Source organism: Setaria viridis, chromosome 6 (assembly GCF_005286985.2).
Source record: "Setaria viridis chromosome 6, Setaria_viridis_v4.0, whole genome shotgun sequence".
NCBI classification, from domain to species: Eukaryota; Viridiplantae; Streptophyta; class Magnoliopsida; order Poales; family Poaceae; genus Setaria; species Setaria viridis.
In genome coordinates this window covers 22,200,374-22,209,317 of record NC_048268.2, presented here as the reverse complement: position 1 = coordinate 22,209,317, position 8,944 = coordinate 22,200,374, and the positions used below count along the sequence as shown (strand labels likewise).

The following is an 8,944-nucleotide window of genomic DNA, read 5'->3' as shown; positions in this document are numbered from 1 at the left end:
TTCCTCTTTTATTTATTTGTGTGTCTGTTTGTGTGTGCCGTAGATCACGGATTGCCCGAGGAGGAGCCCGAGGAGGAGTTTGACCGCGAGCCCGAGCCTGAGGACCAGTATCGCGAGCCGGAACTCCCGGAAGGCTTTGAAGACAGCAAGTCCAATCTCACCCTTTGATGCATACTTAATACCTACTTTTTCAAACACAACCTATTGGCCTGTTTTACAAAATGCATATTATTTCATCGCAAGACATGGTTGAATAGCCACCCCTTGATTGTTGCGAACATTCCTTGCTATCCTATGCTTATCTCTAAATACGACTTGCTCTGTTTAGATGATAACCACTGCTAGAACGCTTAGGAATTTATTACTCAACTGCAATCATTATTTCCATGGTGTTTTCGGAAAATAAACGTGTGTGTGTGTGCAAGTGAGAAAAATGGCTTTTCGGGTTCAAGGGAAAAGGATGTGTAGACAGGATAGATGGGTATTCCTTGTGTGGGATGCCATGTTGTTGTGCTCGTACCTTGGTGGTTGAGCAATGTCGGGAGATATCCATCTTGTCGTATTTAAGGACCGAGTTGATGTGTCATCTTGCCTAATTCCACCATCGTGCAACCACTCGACCGTTGGATGGGCAACGGCTTAGCATAAATCCCACTAGCTGAACTGTTAGTCCTCAGGGGTGCTGGTGAGCAACGGGAGCCCATGGAAAAGGAGTAAGATCTTGGTGACTTAGGTCCCGGTTACGGTCTCGTGGACGAGCCGTGAACCCCTTGGGTGTTTCCGCAAGGGCTAGCCAGTCTTAGCTAAGGTGGGTAATGGCTTTGTTAGGATCTGTACCGTCACTAAGGTGATCGCGATACGGTACCCTACTTGTGGGAAAAGTGTACACCCTCTGCAGAGTTAAAACCTATCCGGGTAGCCGTGTCCACGGCATTGGACGAGTTACGGCTTGGTCACATAACTAGTTCTTGGGCAAGGATGTCACGTGTGGGTGTGTATGGGAGTGGGATTTTGGAAGAGTCCGGCAAATGTGCCGTGCGCTATGACGGACGGGGAGTCCGATAGCGATAAAAACTTGGATCCTTTGTGTAGGGTCGACCCCACTCAATATTTCGGGTACTAAAGGAAAACTTTACAAAAACCCTTTCGAAAACGATCCCCTGCATGTGTTGAAAATTTAGCTTTACCGCAAATGAACTCTAGCCTATCCTTGTTGTGACCTGTGCATATACTTTTATCCCCCTCCGTGGATGGGGTTGGACTTGTTGAGTACGTTTGTACTCACCCTTGCTTCGTTGCTATAGAGGAAGACCCGGACTTCGTCGCCGAAGACCTTGAGTAGAGGTTGTGTCCGCACCCAACGCTGCCTGTGGTGTTGGCCTACCCAAGATGCTGCTGCTGCCGTGTAGTCCCGAGTGCTGTCTCTTGGCAGTCGCTTGGTTAGCCGCCGTTATTTATTTACTGTTTATCACTGCGTGGCTTTCACGCCCACTCCCTTGGGAGTTGTACGGTAACTGAATTATCTGTCGAATAAATGTGTTATCAGCCTCCTGGGACTGATATTTGTATCACATTTAGTCTCTACTTATGTGGGGACGCTTCAGGCGGCCACAAGTAACCCCACCCCAAACCTAACTCGCCGGAGTTGAAAAAGAAACTGTTGTTGTAGATAAAAAGAAGCTGCTGAGGCATGGAATCCTTCAGTAGCTATGGCCTTGTTTACTTCCCAAGTTGGGAGTGGCAAGATTGGCATTTTGCCATAAATGCGACACTGTAGCGTTTCGTTTGTATTTGTGAATTATTGTCCAAATATTGACTAATTAGGCTCAAAAGATTCGTCTCGCAAAGTACAACAAAACTGTGCAATTAGTTTTTGATTTCGTCTACATTTAGTACTCCATGCATGTACCGCAAGTTTGATGTGATGGGGAATCTTCTTTTTGCATAGTGTCAAAGTTGGGAGTTTGGAGGGAAGTAAACAAGGGCTATATTCAAACGTGGGGAGGAGTAAAAAAACATTCGGATATGATATAACAATCCCCTTCTTTTTTTTTTACTGTTCCTGCATGTGCCAGATATTTTAATAAAGCTCTCTCCGCGAAAAAAAAAAACAAAGAATTACACGACTTCTTGGTTCCTTGCATCACTCGGACGAACACCGCGGCCTTCATAGAAAACGGCTTAAAGAGAGAGAGAACAAGAGCAAGTGGAGAGAGAGAGAGAAAGAGAAAGAGAAAGAAAGGGATGGGTGGCGCGCAGGAATGGAAAACCAGACCAGCCTTATCCAATCCACCGCACGGCAGACTGCGGGTGGTGGGTCACTCTACCACATGCGTCGCCCTGCGCCGTGACCCCAGAGTACAGTCCCACCTCGGCACCTCCTCCTCCAAGCGAACGGCAGGACGGAAATGCCCCCTGGTGGTTTTGTCAACGGAGGATGTGGGCGTACTTTGCGTCTTTTGGGTTTTGTGCCTTTGGCCCAGTGCGTGCTTGCGTGAGCAGGTAATAAAGAGGGGGTTTCTAGAGGATGGATGAACGCATGATAATGCGGGTTTGACAATTTCTGGGACCCCACCTGGCAGGCTCTTGGCTCCTTCTATGTCGGCTTTATTTGCCACACTTTTAATGCAGAGGCATTTTCTCTTAGACGTTACGATATTAGACGTTACGATATTTTAGCATGTTCAATCAGTCTTATTTGAAAGATTCGTATTGTACATTGGCAAAAGATCTCAAATATAAGACATTTAACCTCATTGTATGTAAAGATAAAATGCTAGCATATATTTCTTACCCATGGCATTTCTAAAAAGAGTGGTAACTTGGTATGAAGCGGTGGATCATGAGTAAAGGGTATTTGGCGAGGTACCATGTACCGCATTGATTCTTAAATGCATGGACCCAGCCTATTCTTTTAGAGCATGTTTAGTTTATTTTCCAAGGGAGCCACACCAAAATTTAGCCACGCACGTCTAGGTAATTTGCCCTTTTACATGGTTCGAGGCCGAATATTGGTCATGGCTAAATAAAAAAAAAGCCAGGCAAAGTCTTTGTATGGAGTAGCTAGTACAACTTGGGCTAGAAAAATACACCGCATAGATTTGGCGAAACCTATACTTCCTATTCAATACGCGTACCTTTTGTCAAAGAAAAACTTGTTTAGCGGTTACTTCTTTCTATCTCGGTATAGATGACGTTCCATCTTCTAATAGCCGGTATTCAATGCTTTGTACCTTTGTTTAACAAGATTTAAATAATCATAACTCCTAAATCGTGTGATTTAATCTATAAAACAAGAGCCATGTTAGAAAATAATCGATAGTGGGTATCACGTATCGTACTAACATATTTGACATGACAGCACCCTAATGTTTTGGTTTTGTCACAAAATAAATGCAACTTTCTAGACTCCAATTTGGCACTGCCCAGACTTTGGACATGGATAAATATTTGCTAGGCTTGCTCCGTTGCTCGGATCATGAACTAAACATGCGTCTATTTCTTTTAGATATTAAAGCATTTCTTCTTGAGGTAGCTCTAAGATTATTTTGCCTAGGTGCTTGCACAATAAATAAAAGATGCTTGAATGCTCTTTTTAGAGTCACTAAATGTTTTACAGAACATTGTACTCCTTCTTCTCACAATATATATAGTTTTAAACATTTTCAGACAGACTGGGAGTAGTAACTAAAAGAGATTAATTTGATCTCTATTAACTCTATATAAGGCAACCGGCTCCACGTCCATGATGTGGCCAGCAATGCTGCCGGATTTGTTGGTACGCATGTGAACTGAAAACCAAAACCAAACGCTATTGGGAAATTATATTACCAGAAAGTGTGTCGGAGACTTGGAGTGAATAGAGTCGCTGCCTCACATCCAAACTTAAGGTAAGTGTATTGGTGTTGTCTAATAGATAGTCTTATGCATTGATACGTAATCATGAGACGACTTAACAACAACTTGTATAATATATTATCTTTTTAAGTTATCTCATAGTAATTATATTTCCTTAATTTATGCATAGAAAAAAAATATTATGAGTTGCACGTAACCACAACTCGTACAACGGTAGAGCAGTCGTCTCGTAGCTCTAAAATTTAGCCTATAAGGTAGTTATTTCGTGAAACAACGACCTCTTCCTCTCTCATCATATTCTCTCCTTCACATCAGCAAAAATCCTATATGACATTGTATGAGACGACTTATAAGATTGTTGAGGTGAAGCAATAGTATAAAAAATAGTAATATTTTAAAACAAAATCTAAACGTAGAGCTAGCTGTATCTTCGGCGGAAGTAGTGCTAAATGCTGTGCTCAGCCATGGCGACAACCCGAGAGCCAAAACAAGTGCCGATCCAATAGGGTAGGGGCAAAAGAGTAATTCAGGAGAGGAACTCCCCTTCTCGCCCACCGTTTCATGCTTCTGATCTCTTCCAGATGAAGCGAAAGGCGAGAGCCCCAACCTCTCTCTATTCCTTTTTCCACCCGGACACATCCATCCATCGTCACAAACCAAACAATAATCCACTTCTCCCGGTCGCCTTCTCGTTGCTCTGCTTCCTCGGTTCCGAAGGACCGGCGGCCATTGCTGCTGGTAAGCCGATCCTCTCCTAGTCCCCCTTTTCCAAATCAGTCTTGGCCCCGACGCGATTCGCGATCCGATTCTTGCGGCCTCTCTCGCTCTCCTAGTCTCTTGCGATTCTTTGCCTTTTCAAGGATTCTTTCCTCGTTTCCTTTTTCTCGTTTCTTGGGAGCAGGCGGCCGTTGCTTCTCTTTCTCTGTTTGGTTGGATTTGACTGGCTTCGGGTGAGTGCTTTGCGGTTAAGCTTCGATTTGGGCGGATTCTTGCTTGGTTTTCCTTCGCTGCTCGGGCTGTGGCGTGAAGACGGATGCCGTTTCGTGGCTGTTTGGCCAGTACTTTGATTGATTTCCATGTGCCGGTGTGGCGTGCATTCGGGGAAGTATGCGTTTTAAAAATTCTGGACCAGGATAAACGATTGATCAATTTTGGGTTCAAGCAAGATGACCTTGCTAAACAATTCGTTCTGATGTTGATGCGAATCAAAGGATTACTGTAACCTTAGTGTAGGCCAAATATTCCATGGTATCTCCAGCTGCGGTAATGAAATCGGTTTAGAATGCTTGTTTCGATCAAAAATTTCTGTCGATGAGACGCAACAAACGACACTACATTTCGGGGCTGGGGGGTAAACAATCAGCACTCGGTTAGGATCAGACATTGTAGAGCGCATCCCACCTCAGCTCTGAAGCCAGATTGTTGGTTGATACGTCAGTGTCAGCAAATGTAAAATTGATAATGCATACAAGCAGAGCAGGAATCATTTTCTGACTTTTCCGTTGCTATTGGTGACTTGGACTTATTCCCCAGGATATTTATTTACTTGGACTTATATCCCGTCACCGCCATGTATATTTATTTATCGGTTTCATTTTTACCATGTTGGCAGATTGATGGCGATGGAGGGGCCTGTTCTATGCCGTCCGGCGATGCAAGCAAAACTGCCCGCTGCTGCTCTCATCAGCAACTCTCTGGTCAAATCTGGGCAGCTTGGGACAGCATTCTTTGGTGCCATGTCAAAATACAGGAACGTTACTAGATTCATTTCTCCAATCTCTCAGCCGCCCGCGAAGAATTCCAGCCATGTTTGCTGTAGCTTCAGCTCATCTTCTGATGGTAATGGATACATGGCTGGAAACTTTAGCGAGAGTGATGAAGATTATGTTAATTCAACTGTGCTAGAAGCAGGTAACCTTTTCACACGAAGATAACTCCTCGAGTTGTTACTCTAAAATTTATTTTTCCTGATAAGATGATTTTCTGAGCATTTTAAGTTCTCTGGTGAACCACTAGGCATTATTACTAGCTAAAGGGAACAACTGAATATTTTACTTCCAATGCAGTTTTGACATGTTTTTTGGTAGCTCTACTGCTACTGTTGCACTATGTATGGACTATTATGTCATATGCTACCATACATTAGTCACATTAGGGGTGTTCAAAATTGTTTTAGTCAAAACCATTCCCAACAGGTTGGCAACATGTTGCAATGTGTGTTAACTTCAATTGCAACTACTTTTCGCATGCAGTGCGAAAAGTGACCAGCCAGTTTGGAATGGTTTTATTGAAACAGTTTTGAACAGGCCTAAGTCACGATAACAGATGATGGTTCAGATATTTCCTAAATCTTAATGATGCTCAAATATGAGTTGAATTGAGTTCTACTGATGTAAAAGTGAGTAAATTTATTGTCCAACAACTAATTAGTTAAACTCTAACATTCTAGACATGGGTATCCTCAGTTTATTGAAGATAACATCTCTAGTTGTGGTTCTCTGTCTCAGTTGAGGTGAGAAGTGGATCAGAAGGGTATGTAATCAAGATGCGAGATGGGAAGAACCTGCGATGTGTGCATAATAATTCACAAGGGAGAAACATTCCAGAGAGTGCACCACAACCAGCTATTGTTTTGAGGATTGAAGACGGGAGCGAAACATTACTTCCAATCATCGTCTGTATGTGAAACTCTTTTACTTTGATCTGTTTGTTTTGAAATTGGAACTTTTGATTGATTTTCATATAAATGTATGTTCTTACTTTTTTGCAGTGGAGATGCCAAGCGTACTTTTGATGGCAGCTATTCGCAATGTCCACATTGTAATACCTTCTATCACTATAGCTATTTGCTTCAGTTTATAACACTAGATGCAGTCTATGACGCTTTTCTGTTGTAGGCACGACCTACAATATATCAAGTTGTTAAGGAAATGATTGATAAAATGGGTTATGAGGTAGCTTAATCTGGAAGCCCACATAATAGCATTTTGATTCACTTGTCGCTCCTATTATGATGTTTGTACTATTTTCCAGGTAAAACTTGTTCGGGTAAACAAAAGAATTCAAGAAGCATATTGTGCTGAACTTTATCTAACAAAGGTACCAATCTTAATATCTTATTTAGTTTTTTCTAGGATGGAACCATTTCATTTTAATCTATATTCTAAACTGGAGACCACCTGTCCTGCAGATAGAAGACCCTACAGACAGTATCACCTTTGATCTTCGACCTTCAGATGCTATCAACATTGCGGTTCGCTGCAAGGTATATTTATATTCTTGCCAAAGGTTCTGCTAGATGCTAATTCATTTGCAGAGTCTTATGTTTTCAGTTCTTGCCCTCCTTTTTGTTTCTGTATTGTGTTTCCTTTTATGATTGGACATGCCTGAATCTAGTTTGTCTATTTTTTGTAAAAAAAATAAATAACACATCCATGCTCACAAATTTATTGAGACCGTAATGCCTTAATGGTACCAAGAGACATACAGCATTTGTGTTAGTATACAGTCTTGGCCCACGAAATTGAGGAATTTCAATGAATAGAAAAATGGACACTGGTTTATATTTACAATGTTTACAAGAATTTAAATCCATATTCTCCATATTGATGTTACTTTCTTGACATGAACAGGTTCCTATTCAAGTTCATAGAAGTCTTGCATACAGTGATGGCATAAGGCCAATTGAGCCAGCAAGAAAGGCGGTAGCAGCTGGTCTATCAGAGGGGCTGTTGTTTACAGAACTTGACAGGTCTTTTAGAAAGTATACTTATTATTGTTGCTGATTGCCTGAAATCAATAATGTGATGCAATAGCTGCAGCAGTGGTGGTTTACTTTGGTTTGTGTTTGCCCATAAATTGGTTACTTATATGCTTCCACAAATTATCCCACAAACAAACAAAATATGCACTCTGAGCTATGATGTACAGGAGAGTGGGGCGGTGGAAGCTCTAATAATTAAAACTGTGAGGACAAAAGACCAAAGAGGCACTAATAAATTGATGCTTTTTCATAGTCCTTGTCCTGGACATACTTTTAGGAGATCCGTCTGCACTTTTCTGTTTAGGATGCAGAAAGCTCAATGACTGACCTATATTCTGCATTCTTCATGACACTTGCACTTTTATCAGACCCGATGGACAGCCCTGCGTCGAGGCTCAAGAGTTCGGATTAGTGCGGAACATGCTCATCGCAGCTGTTGAAGAGAGATATAAGGATGCCGGTAATGATACTATCTTCTTATGGCTTCATTCAGATTCATCCAGCAATCAAGACAATGTTTCCAGAGAATCTGACAGACTACTTGACTTAGTGTTTCCTTGAAACCGTTTGAAATGTTAAATAAGAATAACTCTTTTCCTTTGCAACCAACGTTCTGTACTCTGCAAAGGACCCTGAGCTTACAATAAATCACCTTATGGGATATATGAACAAGTGCGTTAATCTTCAAAAAATAGTGAGTGTTCTTTTATTTCAAATGTTGATTGCATTCTTGGTTTCTACAGCATCATGGAAGGACAAACTGATGCAGCTGAGGTCCAAGCGGAAAAACTGGGCCTGACAGGTTCTAAACTTGTGTAGCTCCGTTTTCTGTCTAGTTACTCTCCGTTGGTGGATTTGTGATTGTTTATGACTTTTGACAGGTTCGGCTCGTCTGGATGGTGTAAATAAAGATGGTGCCCTGCTGCATTCCAGTGTGCATTCCGGATAACCTGACACTGGTTATGGCTCTATGTAACTAGCTGTACATATTATATGGACTTGAGAACTGGCTTCTGTAAATTCAGACTAAGCTTCCAAGTAAAAACTAATCCATGGAAAACAAAAATCTGTCATGTTTGCTGGCACGAATGTACATGTCCTCGGAAGTAAAATATCTTCATGACATGATGTGCTAGTGAGTATATGGAGGGTTAGGCCTCAATTGGTGGTTGAAGGTGAGTTGCACCAATATAGAGAGATGTTACGAACCTCGGGTTAATGTTAATTCTTTTACAGAGAGCGATGATGAAAGTACAAGCAGATTGGTGTTAATTCTTTGCATAAAGTGAGGATGAAACCACAAATATATTGGTAGGAGTGTGT

The 8,944-nt window shown here is 41.9% G+C and overlaps 1 protein-coding gene across 1 annotated transcript; it reads left to right on the top strand.

Annotated features, from left to right (window-relative positions):
- Positions 1-4,432: 4,432 nt before the first annotated feature.
- On the top strand, positions 4,433-8,706 carry LOC117861016 (bifunctional nuclease 2). Its single transcript, XM_034744470.2, has 11 exons — positions 4,433-4,596; positions 5,471-5,769; positions 6,366-6,536; positions 6,629-6,678; positions 6,756-6,812; positions 6,892-6,957; positions 7,049-7,123; positions 7,491-7,609; positions 7,990-8,081; positions 8,365-8,423; positions 8,503-8,706. Exons 2-10 carry the CDS (start codon positions 5,475-5,477, stop codon positions 8,418-8,420), a joined length of 981 nt encoding a protein of 326 aa, XP_034600361.1. The 5' UTR covers positions 4,433-4,596; positions 5,471-5,474; the 3' UTR covers positions 8,421-8,423; positions 8,503-8,706.
- The last annotated feature ends 238 nt before the right edge of the window (positions 8,707-8,944 follow it).

Bases quoted from the DNA above. Each gene is read 5' to 3' on its own strand.
- LOC117861016 (XM_034744470.2), top strand. From the start codon at position 5,475: ATGGCGATGGAGGGGCCTGTTCTATGCCGTCCGGCGATGCAAGCAAAA. The intron at 5,770-6,365 runs GTAACCTTTTCA...TCTCTGTCTCAG, and splicing joins TTCAACTGTGCTAGAAGCAG to TTGAGGTGAGAAGTGGATCA. The intron at 7,610-7,989 runs GTCTTTTAGAAA...CACTTTTATCAG, and splicing joins TTGTTTACAGAACTTGACAG to ACCCGATGGACAGCCCTGCG.